Source organism: Betta splendens, chromosome 15, assembly GCF_900634795.4.
Source record: "Betta splendens chromosome 15, fBetSpl5.4, whole genome shotgun sequence".
Classification (NCBI taxonomy): Eukaryota; Metazoa; Chordata; class Actinopteri; order Anabantiformes; family Osphronemidae; genus Betta; species Betta splendens.
In genome coordinates this window covers 16,704,556-16,731,222 of record NC_040895.2, presented here as the reverse complement: position 1 = coordinate 16,731,222, position 26,667 = coordinate 16,704,556, and the positions used below count along the sequence as shown (strand labels likewise).

The following is a 26,667-nucleotide window of genomic DNA, read 5'->3' as shown; positions in this document are numbered from 1 at the left end:
GTGCACAGTTCAATAGACTGAGTGCAGTGGGGAAGAAGCTGTTCTGGTGGCTCGAGGTCCTGGTCCTGGCGGACTCTTGCCAGAGGGGAGGGGCTGGAAGTGTTCGAGTCCTGGATGAGAGGGGTCGGCTACAAACGTAGCTGCCGCCAGCGTAGACGTCGACCAGCATCTTCACAGGAAGGTGGAACGACAGCTGCCTCAGGAGGTGCATCCTCTGAGCCTTCTTGGTGATGGAGCTGCTCCCACTTGAGGTCACAGGATGACGGGGGAGGGGGCGGGTCCTTCCTGAAGTCAACTATCATCTCAGAGCAGTGAGCTTCAGGTTGTTAGCTGGAGGAGAATCACTGCACATCAGACGCAAACAATGAACCAATCAGCTGCTGCCAAACAATGTAAAAGACTTCTACACATCATTTAAAGCTCCTGCAGTAGCAGCCTTTTTAACTGTCCACTTCTGGTACGGCTCATTCATTCAAGCACAGCTCAGATGTTTTGTTCGTTTCACCATATTCCTATAAAATGTAGAATAAAACACAGCACACGGAGAAAAGTGTCACTTTTACGCTTTATTGTTTAAAGTTATTACAAAAATGTGTTTGCTGGAAACATTCGTTGCTTTCACCGTAACGAGCAGAAGGAGACTCGAAGAGGATCCAGAGGAAGAGCGAGTCGCAGATGGACTGTCAGACGTGATGGAGCAACAACAGGGTGGAGATAACAGTTCAGAAACAGAGTGAAGCCCTTACTCTCACACTGCACACAGAGCCCATGGGACAGAACCGAAAGCAGAGCGGATGAGGCCGAGGAGGCCTTAGCCGTGTGTGTGTGTGTGTGTGTGTGTGTGTGTGTGTGTGTGAGTGTGTGAGTGTGTGTGTGTGACACAGGTCAGTATTATTCTCCCTGAGGTGAGTTAGTGTGTAGTCTGAGTGCGGGGGGAGGGTACTGATGGGTGAGTAAGTACTGCCTGGACAGATGAACACACAGTTCAAACACTACACCTACAATCATCATGGACACATAAATTACAATCTCACGCACACACATGCTACCGACAGCTGCAGATGCTTTGGAGACTTTTGGAGACTGATTCCACAGATGTGCAAAATATCAGAACTGTGTTCTCAGAACATCCAACGTCTCAACACTGGTTAAAGTCACGTAGTTTTCATGGTGCTTTTTGCTGTATAACAAGCAGTCTGTCCTCACGTTGTACCGACACTGCAGCTCTCGCCACATTATAACTCTCCCTGAAACCACTTCTAAACAGTCTGCAGAGCACGACAAAGCCATTAGGACGATATGATGAAAGACACAAAGCCGTGTGTGTGGATCAAACCTGAGTCAAACAGCTACAGTTGTCTTTAACCTGCGTGTTTTGATGCTTGTGTGATGAGGGACAGAGAAAATACTTTACTTCAGTGTCTGGTGTGGTTAAAATGTCATCAGAATACTGTTCATGGCAAAGTGATGTCTTATTGCTGCTGTAACTGAGCCGGTGAGCCCTGAACACCGTCCACACAGGCTGTTTGTATTAAACATTGGTGATAAAGGGGTGAATCAGGTCTGAGTGCAGTGAGTGTGCGTGTGATAGTAGCTACATGGCTGCAGGACGAGTAGCTGGGGCAGAAAGGAGTCACTCACCCACAGCAACGTTTCACTTAGACGTTAAAGGGAGAGAGCTGTCTGAGCCTAGAGGACTCCGTTTCCCATAATACTTTAGGAGGTTTCTGTTCCAAATCTATTGCTTTGAATGTGAAAACGGCCGTGGTGAGAGACACGTAAAGGTAAAGGAACAGAGTGAGCGCACGCCAGAGGACGGGGAGTATAAATACAACAAAAACACATCTGAGAAGTGAACGGGGGGGGGAAGACGCAGAACGAAATCCTCAGAACACACCTAGAACTTTACATCCCATTATTAATATACTGTATTCTCAATAAAATGCTTAATAGTATTGAAGTTATCTGACAGATAAAAGATGAAGCGATGGTTCCTGGGCCATAAATAAAACATCTTTGTTTAAATTAGCTCTAAGAGATGTACACAGATCAGATGGATATTGCAACAATAAACATGAATAAAAACCATTTCAGCACTGGGGTAATTAGTCATTTAGATAAATACTGTTGTTGAAAGTTCTTTTAGACAAACAAACATTAAATCGTTACCCAGCAGTGTTCTTTGTTTGGTTTTTGTGTCTTGGGTCTCCCATGAAAATATAGAAATCTTTGTTGTCTTTCATGAAAAAGCAATACAAAGGTCACTTAAAAATGTGAAAGAGACAAAAAGTCCAGAGGAAAAGTTCCTGTTCAAGCGCAGCCAAAACGGGCCGGGCCCCGCTAGTCCAGCGGTCCCTGGAAGATGAGTCTGACGTAGCCCTGCTCGCCGCTCAGCTGCTGGGCGCAGAAGGGGCAGGCGGCGTGGAAGGTGTGCGTGCCGTGCGGCAGCGGGATCTGGCTCCAGAAGCCCGCCGTCTTCTCGGAGCACACGTGGCCGCAGGGGCTGAAGGCGTGCGTGGGCGGCGCCGCGTCCACGTAGAAGGCCGCCTCGCAGCCCAGCCACAGCGGCACGTACGGGCCCCGCGCCCGGCACATGGGGCACTCGCGGTGCCGGCCCTCGCGGCCCTCGCGCTCCTCGCGGTGGTTGCCCCAGTTGTGGTAGCCGTGCACGTGTCCGCACTGGAGGTACACCCACGGCTGCTTCTCGTCCGGCGTGTCCTTGCGCCGCATGGAGGGGAAGGCCAGCGTGTTGAAGCCGACGGGACACTGGGGCCGGGCGGCGTTGATCTCCTGCCTCAGGGCCTCCAGGTGTTTGAGGGTGGGCGTGCGCGCCAGCCCCTCGGCCGTGCGCCACAGCAGGGTGGCGCCGCAAAGGTCGATGAGGGAGCCGTCCACGAGCTCCTGGGACTCGGTCTCCACCTGGAGCGGAGACACAGCGGTGACATCATCAGTTAATGGAGCGGCGACCGACAAACGAGGTGCGTTTCACCCAGTGCATGCTGGGACAGGCTCAGGCACCAGGACGCGTTTAGTGACGTGTAGGACGCGTCTCTGCACAGCAGGTGGCGCTGTAACTCAAACGTTGGCCTTCGTCCCTGACAGCGGTGCAGCGTGCGAACAGCTGGAGGCAAGATGACACCAGCAAATGGAGACAAACGAGAGGGCGGAAAAGTGGGCAAACGCCAGCGGAGAGGTAGCGCTCAGTTCCTCACGGTCACATCAGACACAGCGGGAAATTCCACGTCTAGATAATCAGAAGACAGCGGGAGAAGGAGTGTGAGAGGGGAAAATCCCCCAAAACAAGCTATTTTTACCAAGTGACATGCGGATGAGGGGAGGGGCAGCTCCCGGGCTTCTGGTGAGATCACGCGTCCTCAAACTGGGAGTTTGGGGGAAAACGCAGGTCTGTGGAAGCAGGACCACAGCGACGCAACGCTGCTTCTCAGCCTTCACTTTGTGTTGGTTTGCACACGTGTTCACGCCTACCAAGTAAAAGCACCAATCGTTAAACCAACACCACGTCCCCACAACTACAAGAACTGCCCTCAAGTTTAATGATCAGCTCACGTCCACAGCCACACGCTCAACACAGTTATTTAATTAGACTGAAGTGGATCATTTATCAGCAGAAAGTGTTTATCAAACAGATTGTGCGTATGTGTTTGGTGAACTTCATTCTGAGGTTTGTGTAATTACACTCACTCGGCTTTGACCTTGTGTCCACACAAGGTCAAAGCCGAGTGAATCTGTCCCAACGTTAATCAGATCCTCCCAAACAGTAGAACAACGCTCCATTCACATCAACTGCTGTCTTATTTTTCTAAGGATGGATTTGGTTTTCACTGCTGTCCAGCGCTGACTCAACCTTTTTTCATCCCGTTCAATCAGAAGGTCCTTGAAACGTTAACCTTTGTTAACTCGGGGCGAGCAATTAAACCCCATCATGCTCCATCACTGTACATTATGACAATAGGTGCTTTCCCAGCGCTGACAATCTTAATCGTCAATCAGCTGGTAAATGAAGGTGGTTTCTGCAGCGGTAGATAAAGCGTAGCTGGAGATAAGAGCTGTTCATTTGGGCTTCCTTAACATGGGCCACCAGATAAAGACACAGACTGCTCCTGGTTCATGTGCATCGAAAAACACAGAGCTCGGCACAAACAGCAGGAAGCCAATCAGACACGTGCCACAGGTGGTCGCGCTGAGGAGGAAGCAGGGACGGCGCCATTGGCCGTCGAACTCTGACGTCGCCCGAGGATCCCCTTACAAGGTCCTGTTACACAAAGCTTAGACAGCGGGCCCGTTTCCAAGGAGACGGGATCCCAACAACCTCCTGGTGCTGCTGAGCTCGGGCTGACCTCCTGCTGCCTGAGTGACAGCGTTGGTACGTGAGCATGAGGTGGAGCAGTTCGCTTTGTTTAGCCGAAGCAGAATCGTAATATTAGAAGGATGGAAATCAGCTCAGATGTGATGTGTGTGTGTGACGTGCTGCTGGACTCGTGTAGATGAGGCTCGGACTCACCATCTTTCCCCGCTGTTGAGCCGAGCGCGTCTCCCGCAGCGTGAAGACGTTGCCGCAGACTGAGATCTCCCTCCACACGCCCGGTTTGGAGTCCTGGGTGAAGCCGGTGCGAGGGTGCATCACCAGCACGCCGTTGGTGGTCAGCCCGTCCATTTGAGCGTCACACGTCTTCCACTTAGCAGCTTTCTCCTGAACAGACATGCGTGAATGGTCAGAGTCCAGTTCTGTTCAGTCTTAGTGCTTGTCATTGACTCGTGATTGGGAAAAGCAGGGTTTTATTATTAAAATGAAACAACCTCATGTTCCTATCACTTATTTTCCTGAGGTTTTCTGCCACCTGCTGTTTTTCTCCCCAGTCCCTCGTGCGCCCACAGGTACAAAGCACAGCTCACCCCGAGGAAGATGTTCTTGGAGGAGTCGAAGCCTGCGGCGTAGATGCGTGCGGTGTAAGGCGGCGTGCGCTGGCACATGATGCGGCAGGCGAAACGGGAGATGGTGCTCTGGACCGACTGAGTGTCTGCGTTGCTCTGGCTGCCAGCCACAGTGTCCGTCACCACGAAGTCTATGGGACTCTCTGTCGATCGGCCAATCTGGATCAGAGAGAGAGAGGGAGAGGCTGTAGTCATGGGAACGGGCTTATTTAATAAACAGTTGTGTATAGTAGTTGTGTAGTTCAAGATGAATCATTATGACACAATGAAAAACACTTCAAACATAGATGAAACTCTACGAAGTCATGTGTAAATCAAAGTAAAAGTCTTGGGCTTCTTTAGTCAGAACTTCGTGGAGCTGGACGACCTTTACGCTGCTACGTATCAGCTGTCTTACCTGCATCGACGTTTCGCATTGTAACCGTGTGTGTGCAGTAATGATGGGTATTTTGTTGTTCCCGACCGATACCTGCATCAGTGCTGCACTATAATCACTGCACAGCGCAGCCTCCCACAGTCCAAGCAAGAACAGGTCGACTTTGTGAAAATGCTGCAGAGCTTGTGTTTCAATCCAGCAAGAAAGACAGATGATGACTCATCAACATCTGGGAAGAATATTTAATGAGGTGTCACGGCTTTGTGTATTTAGAAAAAAGTTTCTCAAAGGCTTCGATCTAGAAACTGTTTCCGAAAGATTTGACCCAATTAAATGAACCAATAGAAACGACGGCTGAAGTAGCAGCTAGGATAAAGGGTGAGGTCACCAAGGCTTCATAAGATGTATATTAACATCTTTGTAACTTAAACATGTGTCGTGTTTAAAAGTAATTAGCATTAATCGCACTTAAATGTCCATAAATTACATTTAAATAAATAACCAGTGTATCTATTATTAATTATCACCAAAAACTAACGAACCAACTGAAAAAATAACTCGGCTAATTAAGAAGTCAGTGATTTAGCTGCAGGCCAGAACTCGAGCTCCATTAAGCAAATATAATATAACCTCCATCTATTTGAGTCCTGTTTGCAGATCCATGAACGACAGTCATATAAACGATAGCTTGATCATTTATCAACAGTTCATTTTTCACATTTCTGATTCATTAGAGACATTGGGAAAACCCCCTAAGAAACAAACTGTGACACTGACTTCAAAAGTATGTATCGTGCCTTTTTTCTTCTGGTTTCACGGCGTTTGATGTTTTTGCCACACCTGCACATCTCACCTCACACGGTTTCACGTCTCCCACACCCTGCTGCCTCATGATTTGGACGCCTTCACTCCTATCAAATCTTACAGACCACCTCTCTTACTGAGAGCAGCAGTGGAGCAGGTGAAAAAAACTGGCATATTGGTTGTAAAAGTCGTGGTGGTCGTAAAGACTGAGGCTCGGTACCTGGAACATGTCTGTATTGCTGTCGTGGGTGTACTCCACCACCACCGTCTGGGCTCGAGACAGAGTATAGGAGATGCTGTGCTGGTCTTTGTTGCTTATGGCCTGTTGAGACACAACGAGGGAGTTTTTTGCATGAACTAAAACACCTTTTAATTGAAGAATACACAAGAATGAACGTGAGCACCCCTGACATCCACTCAAATGTGGCTACACAAACACACAGAGGAAGGGTGGAGCAGGGGAAGAGCTGGAACCAGACGTCTCCTGGGTCAGTCAGGACCACCCACAGGACACAACGGGACAATCTCTCTTCCAGACTCTTTAAACTGCTGAGGATAAAGGTCCACAGCCTCAGTGCTTTTCGGTTGGCTCAGAATACTGACGTTAAGTACAGATGGTAAACCAAGAAAGCAAAAGGTCCCGTCTCTCTGTCTCACGCATTCAGAGCAGCCTTGTAACAGGTGATGGAAACATGAAAACACTGCTGGACCATTCACCTTGGATTCTCTTATAAACCTTCAGTGCACAATGTGACATGGAATATAAGCAGAGGACAGTGATTGTGCAGGGCTTGGACTCCTGCTGCCGTGCTGGGGCCTCTCTTTTACCTTGGCTGCCTGTGGAGAGCAGGCGACGTGGACCGTGCTGGGCTTCACCCCGTTCGCCTTTGGCCTTTTGCAAAGAGCAAAGCGGCTTTTACGTCGGCCCCGGTCTCCGTTGGGCAGAGAGCCATTGTACCTGCACACGCACACAAAACAATGGGGCTTCATTGTCCGACCCACAGTACAACGCTGGAAAAACAGTCACGGTGGAAAAATGCTCGAGGCATTTTGTTGCTCTCCCTCCGTGTCCCTAAGACACACACACACACGCACACACACGCACACTCACACACACACACGGACAGGCACACACACACACGCAGCCTATATCAAACATATTGCTTTACAAAAGCACACGTAAACAACAGCGCCCTCAAAGCATAACCCAAGAAAGGCTGAGCAAACAAACAGAGAGAGACTCATTTAGCCTAATACACGACTGGGAGAGGAGAATAAACAGAGGCGTTTCCTTCCACAGAATGGAGCCTGTGACTTGCAACACGGGGCCCGTTGTGTTTCTGTCAGCAAATGTGTGTGTTTGCCTGATACTAAACACAAAGCATCCATCACCCACAACAGCACGTTCCTCACTCCCAAAGCAGCTGCTCATAAAAATTCATTACAACCATGTTAATTAATATTACACATAATTAAAGGAAGGTAGGAGCTGAAGTTAAAACCTCGGGTCGTCGCCTGTAGCCGTACTGTGGACGTTTGTGTAGCAGGCTGGGTTGTCATACATCAAGTGACTGAAGGTTAAAAGCTTTTCTTCTTCATTGCACACATGTTTTCGATAAGCCGTCACCAGTGGGAAGTTGTCTTACGGTAAGCAGCACCGCAGCTTTATAAATATTACCACATACGTAAACACTGTTGTCTCCTTTAACATTGTTACCACATCCAGAAGCCACACACATTATGGACTCCTCTGACTTCAGACAGACCTTAACTACAATCACATGTAATGAATGCAATGATAACTCAGAGGAGCACAGTGTAGACATGAATGTGATGTTTTCATGGTTCCCACATGTGAACAAATAATAAAATACACATTATACAAGTCGAGTATTTGATCAATAAAAATCTGGAAAACTAAAACCAGAGTTAGTTTAATTACAACAAAGGAGCTACAGTGGGACTCAGCTGAACGCGCCCTTGACCAACTACATGCCTGATATTAACCCTCCCACTGCTATGAGTCCCATCGAGACGACACAGGCAGCTTGTGAGAGCGTCTGGGTTTCTCTGAGAGGCCAAATCTGCAGGGATCAGAAAGCGCTGGGAGGGTTTACGCGTATCCATGGTGAGAGAGCAGAGTCACAGCAACGTTTGGGAAGAGTAACCATTGCAAGAGCGTAACCATGGTGACGTTTGGCCCAGATCTGCAGGGCGGTCTGCAGGAGTTTCAGACCCAGGGTCCCAGAAGCAGAAGAGATGTGAACTTGTATGTGTTTGCATAAAAAGAAGAGTCACAGAAAGTTTATATGTGTGTGTGTGTGTGTGCGCGCGTATCTGCACAAGCTCATACAGTGAGTGTAGACACAACGTTGGTCTGTAACTGCTGCTAACTATTGGTCTGCAGTTCACACAATTAGCAACAAGGTGGGTGTTTGTGTTTCCTCCAATCGCTAGTAAAGCGACGCTCAGTGTGCAGCAACAAGCCACCACTTACACAGTAAACCTATAAAAACAGACTGTGTGGGAAATGAGTGCCTATGGCTGAGTCACTCGAAGCTAACGAGGCTAGGAGACGGAAGGCTGCTGTCAAATACACGCTAGGTTTATTTTTTAAAACCTTCAGTGTGTGTGTGTGTATAAATGTGGTAGTAAAATAAGAGGAATATGAGTACATATAATGTCACTTGAGATGGTTGTACTGTACTAACACAGGCCCAGGCTGACAGGTTCTCCACTAATACTTATTCCTATGTCAGCGTGACTCGTTCCCATAAGTCGTCGCTCATTGTATCCTCACTCTCACATCTTTTGCTGCAGCTTCCTTCAAATCAAACCAAATATAAAAGTCGATAATTATCACTAATCCTGGATGACTCAGCGAGCTGTTGTTTTTAAACGTGATGGGAGACAACACAGCCTGAAGGAGCATATCATTCAAACTGTGACATGATGATCACAAATTGCTCTGTCCATCCATCTCTATAATTACTGTGATACAAGTCACAACACTAGTTCTAACAGATGTGTGAACGGGAAGTCTGATAAATCAAGTGGCCAGTGCAGGACTAGCGCCGTTCCTCCACCCAGTACTGGCTCATCTGATGATCAACAGTAGGCAGATATAAGATGCAAGCAAGGTTTTTATTATTATCAGTAATTATTTTATTGACATTGTACGTTTAGTCAGACATCTGTTTCATTTTGCATAAATCACAGGTGGGTATAAATAAGAAGTCACAGTGCTAAAACACTCATTTACCCTTAGAACCACCCTGAGGAAATAAGAGCATCAGGCTGAGGGTCAGGGGTCACAAAACCATGTCCATCTGCAGCATGTACTCAGTGCAGAAAGGATTCACTACACACCGCAGCACCGTGTGCGACTAAAAGAGTGCCCCTGATGACCTTTAAAAGAAAAAAGCATCGCCTGACCTAGATTAAATAAAACAGGAGCGGAAAAAGCAGAGCAAAACGGAAAACTGGGGTTCTCCCGTCTACAGGCGTGGAACTGTGCCCTCGGCTCACGGTGTTTTTCCACCAGGAACAACGTCCACGCTCATCTCCCTGACAATAGCTCCAGCACAACCTACAACAAACTGAGTCAGCTGTGAGCGCGGCCGTGACGCGACAGGAGTCAGAGCAGCGTCAGAGCAGCAGTAAGGAGTCTGTCTGACATCTGCATTCCTCTGTGGAGGCAACTGGCAGGAGGAATAAACGGCACAGAGAGGGTTCAGGGTTCAAGGGAGTCCTGAGCTGTCGGCTGGAGAAAGTGTCATTAGAATTACTACTCATGAATATGTGGGCGTGAGTCGTGATGCTGAAGATGAGCATCTGCCCATGTATGTGATGAGTTGTGGTTCTAGCTCTGGACGGCGTTTGTGTCTCATCAAGCTTCCACTGAACCGTTCTTTGTCTGCTGAGCGTCTTAGCTAATAAGTAAATAGCTGACTAATCAAAGTCCTTCTACTGTCATGTGTCTGAGCACATCATCATCTCTCAGGACATTTGTCATCCTCCACAACAATAGCCTTTGTTTCCTTTGTCACTCCTTCCCATTGTTTCCAAGCCATAATTATTACTTTAATTATAAAGTTTAGCATGTGTTGAAAACAAAAAACAATACAGTGTGACTTTGTTTAGCTTTTTAAACCACAACTAAACCCCTGTTGTGACTGTGGAGCTTTCTAACAAAGCAAGACATTCTATTGGGGTTCACTGATTCCCAGTAGTGGTCGGCGCTGTCGCGTCACAGCGAGTCTGTTTTCCTGGTTTCCTCTGGGTGCTGCAGCGTTCTCTACACGCCAGGTTCCCACTAGGAGTACGTGTGGGCAGTATCGCTGTCTGGGCCCCGTGATGAACCAGTGACCAGGTTCCATTCCACCTCCCGCTGTGATTGACGGGTCAGTAAATACACAAGCTCTACTGAAACACTGAGACACTCACTGCTATGACAGACAAAACTGTGAGAAACACATCCAAGCATCATCAGGCATGAATCACAGATCCAACAGTGAGCAAGCGAAACAGCCGCCTGGGACCAACACAGCTCAAGTTCAACACACATAAAGTAAACAAGGCTGTGTTTTAAGATCGCACCTTCATCTAACTAACACAGCATCATGTAAGAGGAGGTTCTGCTGTTGTGATGTGACGCAACTCAAAAACACAGTTTATTAGAATGTAATGTGTCGCTTGCCAGTGCTTACCCCAGCACAATCAGCTCTCCATACTTCACTGGCACTTTGGTGGAGGCGGTGGTGGAGATGTTTTCCTGCTCTGGGGAGTACATTGGGCACGGCTGGTTGAGGGACTGAAGGAGGAGAAGGACGGGTGAGATCCACCAGGCCGACGGGAAGGGGAATAAAGGGGAGGGAAGGGGCGGTGCCGATCAAATGAAGCACAGGGGAGAGGAGGAGGAGGAGGGGGAAGGAGAGGTCAGCTGAGCCTCAGCTCCACCCTCTCATGCTTCATGGGTCCGTCGTCCTCAGTTCTCCCTGCAGCGACAGAAAGGAGAAACACTGATGAAGACAGGTGTTTGCTCGCGTGAAAGCAGTTCAGAGGATTTTAGTGCTCGTTCTTTTATGTTTGGAACTAATGTGTAGGTTTAAGACTTTTCTGAAATAGAATTATTTTAAACAGGGTTTGGCGAAAACTGTCGAACCACCTCTATGTTGAGTGGCCTTAATGAAAACCCAGCCACTTACTGACCCAGCCACTTAAGCTAATTAGCTGTCAAACGCTAATCAAACCAATGAACAAACCAAAGATACACCCACTCGCATCACAGAGTTAAAAAACGATGGCCTTTAGCACAACAGGGACGTGGACTAATGATGGGAGTGGGTTTGACACTGCTGCTGCGTTAGGTGGGTGTCTGTAAACGCTGACGCGCAGGCGTCTGTCTAAATACACAGGAAATCACTACAAAGAGCAAAAGATAAGAACATGTGAAAGGAAAGGACTTCCTGTTACAGAAAGCTATGGAGGATCTCAAGCGCTGTTCAAATTTGACTCATAACATCTTTTTCTACATTCCTTGTTTCCCCATGAACGCTGTCGTCCCAACGGCAGCAGCAGCTACGCTGAGGCAGGTCCTCGTGTGAATGCAACCTCTCCTACAGGTCCCCAGAGCTGCAGCAGAGCCACCCAATAAAGCATGTGAGCTACAGTTGATGAGCGATGGAAGTGGAAGGAACATGGTTTCACATACAAACCCATCAGATGAAGTGGGAGGACGTCAATATTCTTTTCTCACAACGCAACACTTTGATGCACCAAACATTTTTAAAGGATTTTAGCAGATACTGTATTCTGTTAAAGACACGCTGTACAGTTCAGAATCACGTACTGTTTACAAAAACTAAATCACATTCACCCAATGGCTGCAACAGATGATGCAAGCCAGTGTCACACTTCATTAGTGAGTAAAAAAAGTAACAACAGCGTGTTGTCTGCAGCCTGTAGAGGTGAAGAGTCACACATCAAACAGCCTATTGAGGCCCCTCTGGCCTATTTTTAAGCAGATAACTGAGCGCTTACCTGTGCACACATCACACCACATTCACAGCCTTCTACTGGAAGAGGTCACACTTTGAGCTGCAACTCACATCTCCATACGTTGCCTTGAAAGCGATAACGACTGTTAAAAATAGACCTAGTTACTTACACCACATCACTTCTATCACACTAACTATAAACAGCTTCAGCACTCAGCTCTGGGAAAAAGGCTGAAATCACATCAGTTCACTTCAGACAAGCACCTCATTTACTGATCCGAATCCTTCCGGTTTCCAAACAGAAATCAGACGCAGGAGAAAAGGTTTCATTCTAACCACAAACATTGGGTGGAGCATGAATTGTTTATCAATGATGGTTCTGTGGCAATGAAAGCTAACGGACCTTGAGGAGTAAGCAGGAAGAAAGAGGACGTGAGTGTGGGTGGGTTGGAACGTCCGAGCTCCACCCGCTCCCCCGACACAGCGTGGATTAATCCCACACTCACAAACACGCTGCATTAGACGCAAACGCTGTGTCCTCAGCGTCTGTGGCGTCGAGGGAGTCAGCAACGATTTTCACCTGTGGAGCCAGACACAAACCGTCAGAACAAACAGGTCTGGACTGTGTGAGTTCTGTTGCTGAGCACGTCTACAAGCAAACTGTCTGTCTGTCTGTTAACTGGGAGAGCAGCTGCTGCAGCTTCAGGGACTCTTTACTTTCCCGTTAAAGGATTCAAACAGCTCAAAAGTCTTCTTTCATGTGTTTCTATTCTTCCGTTATCAGCGCTTTAACTGCTCGTCTTCTGCGCCCTGCTTTTAATGCAGCGCCATTTCAGCTATTTAACATCAAGGAACATTATTCCTATTAGTCCTTTGCTCAAATGTGCAGAATATTTTCACTCATGTGTTTATTTGCAAATCACTGCATTTTGTTTTTCCTATATGCAGATTCTACTCGTCCTAAAGCAGCTTTCACACAAACAGCTTTTCTGCAGTAAAACTTCAACTAGCAGCTTTATTCTCGCTTCTGCTGCTCCACTTAGTTCAACAGTATTGTGCTGCAAACGTCATTAATAATCATTAAAATGTCAGAGAATGCTTACGTTCATGATCGTGTCCCCAGCACACACACGTTATCCAGGACCTATAAAACACCCAGGCCTGAGTTTGCTGGAGAGGGTCACTGATTGTAACAACGTGGTGCTGACAGAAGGAACAGCAGCCTCCGAAGCCCTCGTAAAATCTACTGCAGGAAGGCATTGTTGCTCGCTGCCACGCCTCCCGCTGGCTGCCAACACAACACATGTGGACGCACACAGGTGGCACACGACGCGTGCACATGTCCTCGCGTTAACGCGGAAGCAGGTGACAGCTGCGCTCGACCTTCTGAATGCGTCACCAGCTGAGCTGCATTGCTGCATGTCAAACTGTGCTGTCCTGCACCACGGTGTCATGCATTGAGGCACCGCGTCACACCCCAGGGTGTGAGTCCTGCACAACGCTTGCACGTCGAGGCAAAGGTTGTGTAATGCACGAAAAGACGTAAGACATGGTTCTGTGGCGACAGCTTCTCTTGGTAGATTTGAGTTATGCTTCGGTGCTGAATCTAGCTTCATACACACTGAAAGCATGCCTTCAGTGCAGACCCAACGTACTGTACGAGCATGAATCAAGACTAACGGGCTGGAACAGACGAGATGAGACCACCCACGAAACCACAGTAATGGTAAACAGTAATTAGCTGCTTTATGTCCATGATAAAAGGTAGGACTGAATACATCAACAGCCCCTGGCACAAGGTTTTAAAGGGGAGCTACAGTACAGCCTATGATTCTATTGGATGCTGATGGATGGAAGCTGTAAGAAACCCACTCCTGGTCAAATAAGGCCCAAACAAAGTGTTTTGAAATCAAGCTGTTGGCAAAAATAACTGCAATTGTTGCAGTGAAAATAAAATAATGCATTTCCAATACAAGAAGGTGATTCATTGGCAAACGTTTATATTTTACATTAGTTGGAAAGCTGAGCTGATCCTACACTTCATATGAGTAAAAAATGTGAGTGAGTGACATATTCAGTGACTAAGTGCTTTCCTGCACCCACAATATATGGATTTGTTCAGGTCTAATGGTATCAAGTGTTTCTATTGTTCTCTCTCTAGTTAAACACTGATACTGGGACATACCAAGAGTCAAACAAACCCACCCATGTGGTTAATATATGCAGAGAACAGCATGAAGAACCGTTCAAGGTCAGTAACCAGCAGAACACGTGACTGGAGGCACTGACACAGTCACAGCCATCAACACTACAGCACTACAACTAAACCTGATTACCTCGGTACTGTATGGAAGTGACAAAATGAAGATGCAAAATGAATACAAACTAAATAAGAATATAGAGTCAAAGAGAAAATCAATTTCTGTAACAGCAGAAAATTCACATCAAATATGTGGGGACAGCAGAAAGGAAAACCAGGCGCTTTCTGGTGTAACGTCACCATTGCTGGAAAGTGGTAATGATATTCTTCTGATAAAGTGGGTCAGCTGATCAATAAATAATAACAGATTCCTGGAACAGACTTGGAGCGGATGACACGTTCCTGACTTTCTGGAGATTTAAAGTAATTTAATCTGAAGCACAGATGCTGTTTTTATCGACAGCTATACTGGATGTGTTTGTCCGTCCTGTGCTCTGGCTCTCGCGTCTCTTGCTGTGTTTTCATTTTCTATTTTCCTGAAAAGTAGGTTATTTTAATGTGTCAGCAAATTGAGCGTGTGTCTCCAGAGCGTGTTCAGAAACCTGCGGCTTGTGTTTCCTCTTTCTCTGTTTTGTTCTGTAGCAGAGCGCTTCAGTGTAGGCTGACAGTGGATGGCAGTTGTTGTGTTAGTGCAAAGGTGAGAAATTGAAGGGGGAAAAAACATGCTCATCTTATTCATTGTGGTTGTTGTGATCTTTGTCAAAGCCTTTCACAAGAAGGTCATCAGAGACCTAATCATCCCAGTATTACTGCCTCCCACCACTTCCTCAGACACCAGCGCCTCAGCGTTCATGTGCCCTCCACACGTGCTTCCTGCTCTTCCCTTGTGATGAACGTCTTTTCCTTTATCACATGGTGACGACAGTTGCTTTATTTAGTGAATAATAACCAATACTAACGATCAGCCAATGTTATCTAAAAGTGAATGTTTGCATTGCTGCCCGTCACACTATATCGAGAACATAAAGCAGGAACCACAAAACCAAACTCCACTGATGAAGGAACATTCCTTTGCTACTTCAGAGAAAGTGGGTGTAAACCTACTTTCCACATGCTTTAGAGACAGGGGTTTATGCTGTCAGCACCAAACCTCCTCCGCTCCTCATACTGTACTGTACAAACTGCGACACAGAGGCCTGGTTTCTGTTTCGAGGTGCTGAGGCTCCTTGTACAAAGTGACGGCATCACATTCTGCCTCATCGCTAACAACAACCCTCTTCAGGAAGGAATCCAACACACTTAACCTGAGTCCCGTTCGGGAAGCAGGGTAAATCCTTCCACTCAGTGGAGGACAACATGAAATATGTGCTTAAAGTCGTGGCCTTCGAGGAAAATGGGGTGATGCTACAGTCAAACTCTCACAAAACAGAAGTAAAGGGTGTCTTGGGAGGAATAACGGCACACAATGTCTCAAATCAGAAGCCGTAACATCCTGAGACAAACACCAGCTGCTTGGTGGGAGAGCCAAGCAGCCAGTAAACCTTAAGTCAGTAGGCCAGCTCGCAAGCGCCATATGCTCCCCAGCTAAAAATGATGAAGTGATTGGCCTCTGCCAGACTATGAGTTCTCCTACAGCATCGTTTCCCAGCTTGTCAACCAGCGCTACTTGTGCCAACTTTCAGCGAGTACTGGGAGCCAACTATTACTTCCACAGTGAGAACTGATAAGAAGTTTGTCAAGGAATGACTCAAAATAAATCAAAAAACATCATTTTAATTTAGAAATATGGAAAAGTGACAGGAAGAAGGGGAATTAAAAGCTTAATTAGTTTGGAGGAAGACCTCCAGAAAGGCTTCCTACAGTTTCTTGGAATAGCTTTCCTAATGATAAAAATGGAGCACGATGTTGTAGAGCATGAAGGAGAATTATCTGTGGCAGGAAGTGGGAGGACTGTGAAGTCTGGCCACAAAACCCACTTCAAGTAAAAATAAAAATGAAGTGTAAGAACACTCAATAACAGGTCGAAGCATGTGTTAACCCTGCAAATTATGCTTAAGTATTTTGGATATTTGCAGTTGAGTGTGGGAGGCCGTGTGTGTGCACCAGTTGGAGTCTTAATCCACAGTGAAGGTCTGCGATGCGAGTGCATATGTGAGCGTCTGTGTGGGCGCACGCTTGTTTGCAGACGCCCTGGGTCCGGTCTTCAGTGTGTAGAGTTGCATGGTTAGATGAGTGGAGTGGGATTGGTTTGCACACTGTGGAGATTAGACACTCGATGACTTGGAAACCGATCTGTGGGGATGAGCGCGAGCGGGCAAAACCGACGCCAGACCCTTTTTTTCTCTTCTCGGTCTGCAGTGGATCAAACATGTCCGATCGATGAGCATGAAACGTGGCAGCAGAATTGAAGAAGCGGGGTTGAACAACGTGGTTGTATAACAATGTTTGCAGAACCGTCATGAGACGATGTAAAAAACATCAGAGTCATTTCAGAACATTTAAGTTCTGTTTCTGCAACAGCACTAAGTCCAGTCCACTAAAGGAAACGTGTGTGTTTGCCTACATATTACATGGCCACGTGAGGTCTGGGCCTTTTGGGCAGCACCTACAGTAAGAAGCAAAATACACCTGTAAATACTGCCCAAATATAGGAAGAGAAAATCTAATGAAACCAAACCAAACAGAACGAGGAAAAATCTCAAACCCGCCAGCGATTCACAAGTGGCTAATGTTAATTTTCCAGCCGCCTCACACTCTCTTGCACTGGTGTGAATCACATTTCTGAAATAGGGCTCCAACCTCCATGTAGATTTACACTTAATGAAGCTTTTAATGTGTTGTTTTGCAGCCAGCCCATGATCAGACATGTCTATTAGCAAACCGGATCATACAAAAACGTCTCATATACAGAACTGTACTGTCTCTAAATAAACCCACAATGATCAGTGACGCACAGGAACCAAATTCATTCACAGGAAGATGTAAAACCAAGTCCTTTTGATAGAGAAAATCAATGCTGATGCTACATTTCAGTAAATTAATGTCGCGTAAATTACATCTCTGAAGCTCAGCTGGGTGTACGCTGACAGATAAGAAACATTATCAATACAGAGTGTAAATTCCTGGCATGTGTTACTGAGTGGGAAAAATAATAAATTGGACCTTTCTTCTGGCATTTTACAGATCAATGTGAGGCTTTCTAGGTGATTCTCGTAGGAACACAGAAATCGCTCTGACAGTAGACAGCTGCTCCAAAGTGATTTACAGAGTCAGCGTGTCGATACACACAGGAAGTCCCAATTCCCATAACACTCACACAGGAGCACACTTCTCATGTTCAGTGGTCTCTGGAGGTGATCTCCTTTGTGTCTGGGTCTGCAGTCCAATATTTACACCACGATGGACGGAAAAGGACGGCGTGCCACAATCACGAGCCCCACTGACTGAGACAAAGCAAGAAATAATAGTGGAAAATTCCAATTATAAAAGAGGATACCAACAGTGAAGCCCCAGGAAAAAATCTGTTGAGTAGTGGATAATGTAGGTTGTTAATTAAATAGATTTCCGGTCAGCTGGCTGAGACAAGCACCTCATACCTTCACTTGCATTTGGAGGAAATTTGCCTCTGAATACATAACACTTCACCGGCTCTGCTTTAATTTGCCTGAATAATGGAAATCGCAGGATTGTAATTCACTCTTGATTAAACAGAGGCCCCTAAATGCCAAAAGCGTAAATGTGAGTCAACTGTAAAGGATAAATGTGCTGCTTACTCAGGATGATGCACACATGCTAGCTAATTTATTAGCTTCAGACCGTCTGCCGTTTCTGTTTCTGTGTGGTACAGTAGGCTAAGTTTTCCTCCCTAAACACATTAAAAGACATCCACACTCTTGTGGTGTCTGGGTTCTCTGGAGCAGCCATCTTCCACCAGAGAGAGGTTATAATGGGACCACTTCATCATGTGATATCACTAACACAACGAGGCCTCGTACACATTCAAATGGCCAATTTTCAGCCACGGCGAGCTTCCTTTTAAGAAGATCTTCCGTAGCTGTGACTACAGCGGAAAAAGCAGTGCTCGGTAACAAGGCCGATTAGACTAATCCACTCGGGCACGATGCCAAGCACTTGACCAGAGGAAGCGTTGCCACAACAATACTCGCACTGGTCAGCTATAAATGGCAAGGCATGAAATATGGGGAGCAGGTCATGAAAAGGACCTGAACATTAGGAACGAGTTGAGCAACGTAAACCTGAGCTGTGCTGCTAAAACCATGCAGTGAAGACGGCATATTTAAGGACACTCAGACCAAGGAACCAATGAACATCCCTCATCAAGAGCACACATTCTCTTATATACATAGTTAACTTTAAAAGTATGCTAAGTATATCCCAGACTTGTGCTACTCCATTCACACCTTCACTCTCCGCGCCTAAAAAAGGACACTGTACCCAGACCCTTCGGTGCCAAATTCCTGCTGAGAATTAAATTAACTCCTCCAAACAAACTAGTGGTTGCTGTGGAGGCACTGAGAGACTGGCATGTCCGCAGAATTCAGGAGTCAGCACCACTCCCGGCAAACAGGGTCCTCAATTGGAGCCTGAGGCGATGTACGGCTGGTCCAGGGTCAGCTTGTCTGGAGGCTCAGTGGACTAGAATACAGGAAGGAAGTCACTGAACTGGAACAAAAAGCACATTTGGCTCAGTGTCAACGTGTCACATCATCTCAACGTTTCCTTGCTATAAGTTATAAAAAAATTAATTAAAGGAGCTTAGGAAGAACAATTTAAGAATAATTTAGTCTGAGCATTTCACTGTCCGTTGGTAGCAACATGCAGGTTTTGATGCAAGCTGTACTGTCAGAAGGCTGGTGACAGAAGTAAGGGGAAGAAATAGAAGAGCAAGTGTTCACATTACAATCTCATCAATGATTCAGTAGGAAAAACAAAGACCGGTGTGTACACACAGACAACAAACAGCCCGGCCGGTGGATGAGCATCTACACACAACCCCAAGCAACGTCTGGGAAGTGAGAAACTGATCAGATGCTGATGTGCAGTTATATGGGCATGCAAACAACGCATACCAAGTGATCAGGAGCCAACCTTCACAGAAGCATGCAACATTTAGACACAAGCAGGTCCAAGTTATGAGTCTGGAATAACAAGCAATTCAGAACAATTAGAACATACTTCTGATGTAATTACTTGATTATAGACTTGGAAACTCAGTAAAGCAGCATGAATCTATATATTTCTCCCTTTTTGCTGTTTGTCCTACACACTGCAGGCCATTGTCTCAATTGTAAAAACGTACTCATTCAGTTAAACAGTTAAAGCGCCAGACATGTGCACAGTTCACTGTTGTACCTACTAGAAAAACACAAAGAATAACCTCATTCAACAATAACAGTCTGCAAAGCAGCTTCTGTGGCCAACAAATGAAATGCCTCATCTCTACAAACAATCATTGTTACTCGTCTCCTACATGCTCCTTTCTTACCCGGCTGTGAGCTGCAGACGCTGAGTGATAAAGACAACCCAGAGATTGGATATAAAATAAGACTTGGACGACATGCAACTGGCCCATATTAGATATGAATATGTGTGATTTGGTTTGCACGCCATCTGAGCTGACTCACTTAGAGGTAAAAGCATTGCATTTGGCTACTACAGCATGTACAGGTTGCCAAATGAAAGATGGAGCGTGTTATGTGCGTTAAAAACAACTTTGTCAGTGACACCATCTTATCTATGATCTGTGTAAAACAAAGTCAAACTGAAACTCTATAGCATCAGCATGTAACTCCAGTTTGTATCACTGAGTCAAGAACTAGACGTCAACATTAAAAGGTATAAGATGCAGTTTCCTAATACGCCAAACTAAACATTATGATTGCGCTGCCTACAGTAAAGAAAACATCAGGGAACCGTCTTCTATAGCTGCTTCCTGTTTGGGGCCATGCAGCATGAGTGAACTCTCTGGAGAGGTAACTATGGACTATGTATGTTTAATTGTCCAGCACCTGGTCATAGTTTGTAATCATTAGCCTTCTGGCCAGCTTAGGAGACAAGCTAGTGCCTAGCGCTGCTAGCATTTAGCAGTGATTTTGGGTTCTGGCAGTGCTCTCGTTTCGGGCTTCTGACTCGACCTCCAAGATGCTTTAAAATTAAACAGACGTCCTATTTCTGGAAATAAGTGCAATTTTGAGTTTATCTATGGTATAAACAGCTGTTTTCCACATTATGTGATTAATCTGATTCTAAAAAAAGTATTTAGCTTCTGCAGTTGATCTGCTGACCAGGAAAGACAGCCCACAGACTGTGAATAATACATAATGTTCAGTCCAGTGTTTTTCTGCATTCACAGAAAGAACAGGAGTAAGCCTGAGCAGGCCACAACCTCCAGCTACACATTCAGCCATTTAAGGGGTTGAGGACCTAAACATGCAAACTCATCTGAGACCGGAAGGTTGGAGAGCAAAGCAGGAAATGACAATCATGCATGATCAGAGGGGATCTGATAATTACAGGTCTGTCTGTGCATATGAGTGTGTGTGTGTGTGTGTGTGTGTGTCCGTGTCCTATCACCAGGCGATAGGAACAAACAGCAGAATAAGCACAGTTTATTGTGAAAACCCTATAAACACCCCCCCACCTCACAACAAATATGATTCATTGACATTTTAATCACAACCTCTTCTTGTAAAGGAAACAGGTTGTGGCTGTGAAATATTTGGCGGAGGAGCTGATCACCAGACACACCCAAAATGAAAAATGAGAAAGTAGTTTTCCCCGTTTTCAGGTGCCCAACGGCCACAGAGTAGAAGGCCGATAGCATCTACTACTTGCTGTCATGTGATTTACACGTGAACATCGTCAACATAGCATTTACTGTACACAATCACAATGGTTTCAGTCCACTGTGTAATTATCTCCCATGAAAAAATGGAAATTAGCTTTTGTCTAATAATGAGGCAGATGTTAAATGAGGATATTGTTAACTGTACTGTAAACACTAGCACCGCACCAGTTAGACTTGTTTGCGGCTAATTAAAGCACTTATGATGTGTTCCTTTTTATCTATTATGCAGGGACATCAGTCTCAAATTAATTCTGTAGCACAGCAACAAGCGCTAACATTAGAACGTATCTATGAGAATAATACTCAGGAACAAGGAGCTCTGCCACAGATGGCGTGGCCCCTAAAGAGCCTTCATCTCCACATCATGCAGTCAGGCTGGGATTACATAAAGAAACACCCTAAGACAGCCTAAAACCACAGAAGAACTGCAGTAACTTTTCTAAGAGGTTTGGAACAAACTACCTGCCAAGCACCTTGAAAAGCCAGTGTGGAGCGGGATCCGGCTCTGTTTTAAAGTGTGAAGTGAAAGTGTCCTGACTTCACCTTTAACGCTCCGAACCTTTGCGCGTTTCTGTATGTACTGCAAAGATGTTAGTGCCTCTCAACCCCGGTAACAGACAGAAATAATAAACATTTTCCCAGAACTCAGCCAGCGGTTATAAGAAGGAAGCTATTCATGAATTCAAACAGCTTTCCATAAGTAATAAAGTTGTGGACTCCCCAACAGCTTTTTAAAACGGGCTGAACATGCTCACTGTGTTCTTTTACTCCCCCACTCCCGTGTTTTTCTGGCTCAGGTACCGACACCAAGGGAGAAACACAGCGTTACTTTGAGTGACCAAGAAGCCAAAGGATAAATCTGTCTGGGCAACTGTGAAAAATTATCCAAGACCAGAGGCAGTGAGAATAAAGTATTTTTGTGGAACAAAATGGCTGACCACCTTCACCCGTGTACAGAAATAGACTGAAATAGCTCCTAATATGAATAATAAACAGTCTCCTCAGAAAAGTCAGATAAAGACAGGAGGCGTGAGAAAGGATACAGGCACACAGAACGTTATAGGTGTGTGTGTGTGTGTGTGTGTGTGTGTGTGTGTGTGTGTGTGTGTGTGTGTGTGTGTGTGTGTGTGCGTGTGTGTGTCTGGCCCTATGCAATCCGTACATGCACGTTAACATTAGAATAATAAATAATTCATGGCACTTCCATGAGTCTCTTCCTCCACAACCTTGAGTTTACATAATTGAAACATTAATGTGTGGTGGACCAACAGGAAACAGCTTAAAACCAAGAACAGCAGCAGAACAGAGGAATTTGTAGAATATAGTCCTAAAGTTTTAACAAGAAATCTGTATCAGTGTCACCTGGTTGATCATTGACGTGGTGGTGTAACACAACAACACCAACACCCATCACTGGATTGGGGCTGGTACTGTTGATCGGGGAGCGTGGTTTTCTCAGATTTCTGTGCAATCACAGCCCCATTTAAAACAGCTCATCTGATACATTGTCTATTACTGTACAAGTAGTTTGTTGAGAACAAGCATGGTTGTAAGTAAACACTACAAAACATTGCTTTGTTTAAGGTTGGTATGTAAATACAGACTACTGCAAGCTGCTGATATGACAAGTTTCTATTGTTCTGATACTGTTTGGCTCAGACAATGACTAAACACTGTTACAAAAGCCAGTCTAAGTCATGTCTAGTTCTTTGATATTGGCGGTGATGTGTGTTCCTGCAACCAAAAACAAATTGCTGACTCTTTATTATTTATTAGATATTCAAACTAGAAGTTTATTTAACTCATGTTGAGATGTTTACTCACTGCAACACACAGAAATAAATGTAACGTACTTTTCTGGCATTTTGAAGACAAAATGATTAAGTGATTGATTAGACAAAAACATAACTGGCAAACTAATGAACAGGGAAAGTATTACAAAGCTTATTCCATGAATGAAAGAAAATGAGAGAAATGAAATGAAAAGATTTGTTTTTGCCACTGAGTCAAAATAAAGGCTGAGCAATCAAGCAAACACACTCTGAGATAAGTTGTCAGAACCTGACTTGTTGCAGGCAATAGCTGCGCCTGAGGAACACCTTGGAAAAACGCTGGTGGTTTAATACCCTCTCCTTCCCCTTTCTCCCCCTCACAGTAACAAGGCCATAAAACGTGCCCACTGCCTGACCCACTTTCCATGACAGACAGTAATCTGCGCTCACAAACTTCAGCCTGCTTGTGAGCCCAGCAGACAGCGACCTGGACCGGGTGGAGGTCGCCAAGCTCCTCTCACACAGCGGGTGAAAGCTGCTGCTCAGCTGTGCCGATGATTACACCCGAGGCCCCCTGCTGAGCTCAGTGGCTTTCCCTGGTGAAAGTACACACTATAGGCACATGCGCACATAAGGAGGAACACGACCACTTCTCATCACAAACAACTCTCTCCTCATAATGAGCTACAATGGGGTGTAAACACACACAGCATTTGGCGTGTTGTTGATTTTGTTGTTTGAATCTCAGACGAGCTCACTCAGCATCAAGACGTGAACCACGGGCTGCTGGCGTGACTGGCACAGCGTTTATCTATTTCCACTGAGCTGGTATGCAATAAAAGCTGGTTTCCACACAGTTCTTGCTTTGCTGGATCCACAGGGATACTTAATGAGTTCTCTCCCTTATAATCAAAATTACCATTTGTTCCACGTGTCCCATAACAATCTCTTTACCAACTCCTTTTGCAGTATTGATATTAAAATAACTCTTAATTGCATTTCCACTTATTTAGGAATGACCAAGTATGGACTACATAGACACAACAAATTCTCTGCTATGCTATAAACTACTGAAAATGTGAATACAAAGCAACTATTAAGTATTAGGTATAATTATTAATTCTTATTTTTAAAACATTCTTTTAGAGCTTTTTAAATTACTTTCATGGGTCCACTGCTTTTAAAACTGTACCAAGCTTAAAAAGAAGCAGGCTGAATCTTTAAATAAATCTAAACATTTTGAATAAACGATAAAAATCTGTGTTATGGGATGAGATACCATTGAGTCTGTCCCTGCAGGCCAGGTTACTAGGGATACAGCCAGCAGTGAGCCTCCATTAAGACATCAGAGCTTTCTCCACGCTCCCGTCTGACACAATCGGATCTGGTTTCCTCCCTGAAATTGAGAATCGTGCTGGATAACGCACACTCAGTTCTGCAGACAACACACCCAATGCAAATGTGCAAACGCACACTCTCCCCTGTTACATGGTAAACACTGCGTCCCAAGCACTTCACGCTAGAAGTTATCACCATTTATAGGGCTGTGAGAATGCAGACCTTAAATAGTCATCACAATAGTTCCTTAAACGAGACGTGCTGTTTAAGCAGGAATCCGTCCTGCACTAGTCACATCTGATAAGGAGTAAGTGCTCACAATTGTCCACCACACAAGTACTAACTGCAGGAAACTGTATTACAGCATTGATACGTTTTATTTCTTCCAACTTTGTCAAGAAACAAACTTCCACAAAACAAGTCAAGAAATCAGTTCTGCGGAGTTAGTTAACTCACAAAGCCCTTCGCGTTTGCTGACTAATCATCACAATCACGAAAGCTGAACTTCAGAGACTGTCTGTCTCCACCATGACTTTCCAACAAGGGACAAGGAAGCCAGTGGGATGTGTGAGCAGCAACGCTTATTACATAAGTCCTTACAAGTACAGACTAAAGGATGAGGAGAAAATGAACGCCCAGAGGACGAAAAGGGTGAGACGAACAGCAAAAAGACACAATATAAGGTGGAAAAAGTGAAAGGCATTTACCGGCAAACACGATGTAGGACAAGAGTCAGGGCATTATCTTAATTCCTTATCAGGCAATAATCCCGTAGTCAGCCCACACCGAGACTACGGTCTCTGCTTATCGGTACACAGCCTCAGACCGTCAGTGTGATAAAACACAACACGAGCCAGAACAGGTGCGTTGCGTGTCTGACCCGACAAGGATCAGCACTTCTGAGGCTGCAGCGCTTCCAGCGTCAGCGCGGCGAGGACGCGCTCACCTGCAGGGAGCGACCGGCGGTAGTAAATGACCGGGAGCTGCCGGCAGGACAAAGCCGGACCGGCCTGGCTCGGCTCGGCTCGGCTCGGCTCGGCCGCCCGGGCGGCGTCAGGTGCTGCGCGGACGCGTACTCACTGTTGGAGGCGATGGGGCGCCTCTGCCCCCGTGTCTTCGCCGTGACGGACTGTTTTCCCAACTTGCCGATGCTAGCGAGCTAGCTAACGCTCCGCCGGCGGGCACGAAAACAGCGTTTCGCCCCGATTTCTGCCCCTCTAGGTTACAATTCACACACACAAAAATAAGACGTACAACGCGAAAGGCGGTGAGAGGCTGCGTTGTGTCGCGTGCCTGTCCGGGAGAAATGAGCGGAGAACTCTCACCGTACGCTCAAATATCCACCGTGTTGTCTGTTCAAATGACAAGCTCTCCGCGCTGCGCTGTCCTTTGTTGCGAGCATCTCAACGTAAACACTGAGCTGACCCGTTCTGCCCGGCGCGTGCACGACGTAGGAGGGGACGCACAAAGGGCTCAACGACATCGCCGCGACGTCTTCTGGGTAATGTAGTTCAACTTTAAAGAGACACGCTAATGAAATGCGAAAAAACATGCAATACGAACTACAAACGCGAACAGAAAGCAAATTCTCCCAAATAAAGGGATACGTGTAAGGTAAAGGAAATAAATACCACAAAAGGAACAAATTTGATTGCAGCATGTGATAAAAGTAGGTTCAGGACCTTTAGGGTAAACCAAAAACTAAAATAATAAAAGACATTTTTTTATTATTTTGGCCTAGTTCACAGGTAGAGTTGCATTAGCTAGTGAAGCCCTTAATGGATAAAAAGGCACTGAGGCTTCAACTCGTTTAATAAAAATACAGAAATAGACTTGAGATGACAGACAGAATCACAGCATCAGCGCTGGGAATAATTGTGTTTGCAGTTGGTGAAAATGGGGGTGGTTCTAGAGGCACAGCACACCAGTAGCCTTTAATACAACACAGGCTGGGAAGAATTATGATATATACAAAGAAAGGGAACATTATGGTGATCAGTGATTATTGGATGAAACTGTATTTCCTGCTAGTGGCGAGAGCCCTTGCATCTTAGCTTCAACCGACACAATGCAGACGTACGACTAGGTCAATCCCTGGAGCATTCACTGTTTGCTTGGTGAGGGGAGGAATTAAGAACAGCTTAAAACATGTTAGGTCAGGTCAGAGCGTTGGGCCAGAGAATGGTGTCGCCTGTCAGGGGGTCCAGCAGATTTATGGTGCTACAGCCTGATTCCCACCGCGGGGCTTAGTGACAGACCAAAACATCATTTACCATCAGTACTGGGCCTCTGCAGGAATCCTCACAATGCTTTTATTGAGTTAAATTGCATTAACTGCAAAATTATAAAGCAATTGA

General features: G+C 45.8%; 1 protein-coding gene across 6 annotated transcripts; it reads right to left on the bottom strand.

Moving 5' to 3' along the window:
* Positions 1-553: 553 nt before the first annotated feature.
* Positions 554-25,787, bottom strand: peli1b (pellino E3 ubiquitin protein ligase 1b). 6 transcript variants are annotated; one of them, XM_029127496.3, is made up of 8 exons: positions 25,636-25,762; positions 12,536-12,712; positions 10,843-11,130; positions 6,962-7,091; positions 6,354-6,455; positions 4,915-5,112; positions 4,523-4,711; positions 554-2,919 (listed from the first exon to the last, which is right to left on the bottom strand). In XM_029127496.3, exons 3-8 carry the CDS (start codon positions 10,923-10,925, stop codon positions 2,341-2,343), a joined length of 1,281 nt encoding a protein of 426 aa, XP_028983329.1. In that variant the 5' UTR covers positions 10,926-11,130; positions 12,536-12,712; positions 25,636-25,762; the 3' UTR covers positions 554-2,340. The 6 variants fall into 6 exon arrangements, with proteins under 6 accessions (XP_028983329.1, XP_028983331.1, XP_028983330.1 ...); XM_029127498.2 differs by lacking the exon at positions 25,636-25,762 and adding an exon at positions 25,391-25,629; XM_029127497.3 differs by lacking the exon at positions 25,636-25,762 and adding an exon at positions 13,236-13,427.
* Positions 25,788-26,667: the final 880 nt, after the last annotated feature.

Excerpts from the sequence above, each read along its gene's own strand:
- peli1b (XM_029127495.3), bottom strand. The coding sequence starts at position 10,925 with ATGTACTCCCCAGAGCAGGAAAACATCTCCACCACCGCCTCCACCAAA. Across the intron at positions 6,456-6,961 it reads GCTCTCCACAGGCAGCCAAG|GCCATAAGCAACAAAGACCA; the intron begins GTAAAAGAGAGG and ends GTGTCTCAACAG. Across the intron at positions 2,920-4,522 it reads CTCAACAGCGGGGAAAGATG|GTGGAGACCGAGTCCCAGGA; the intron begins GTGAGTCCGAGC and ends TCTCCGCTCCAG.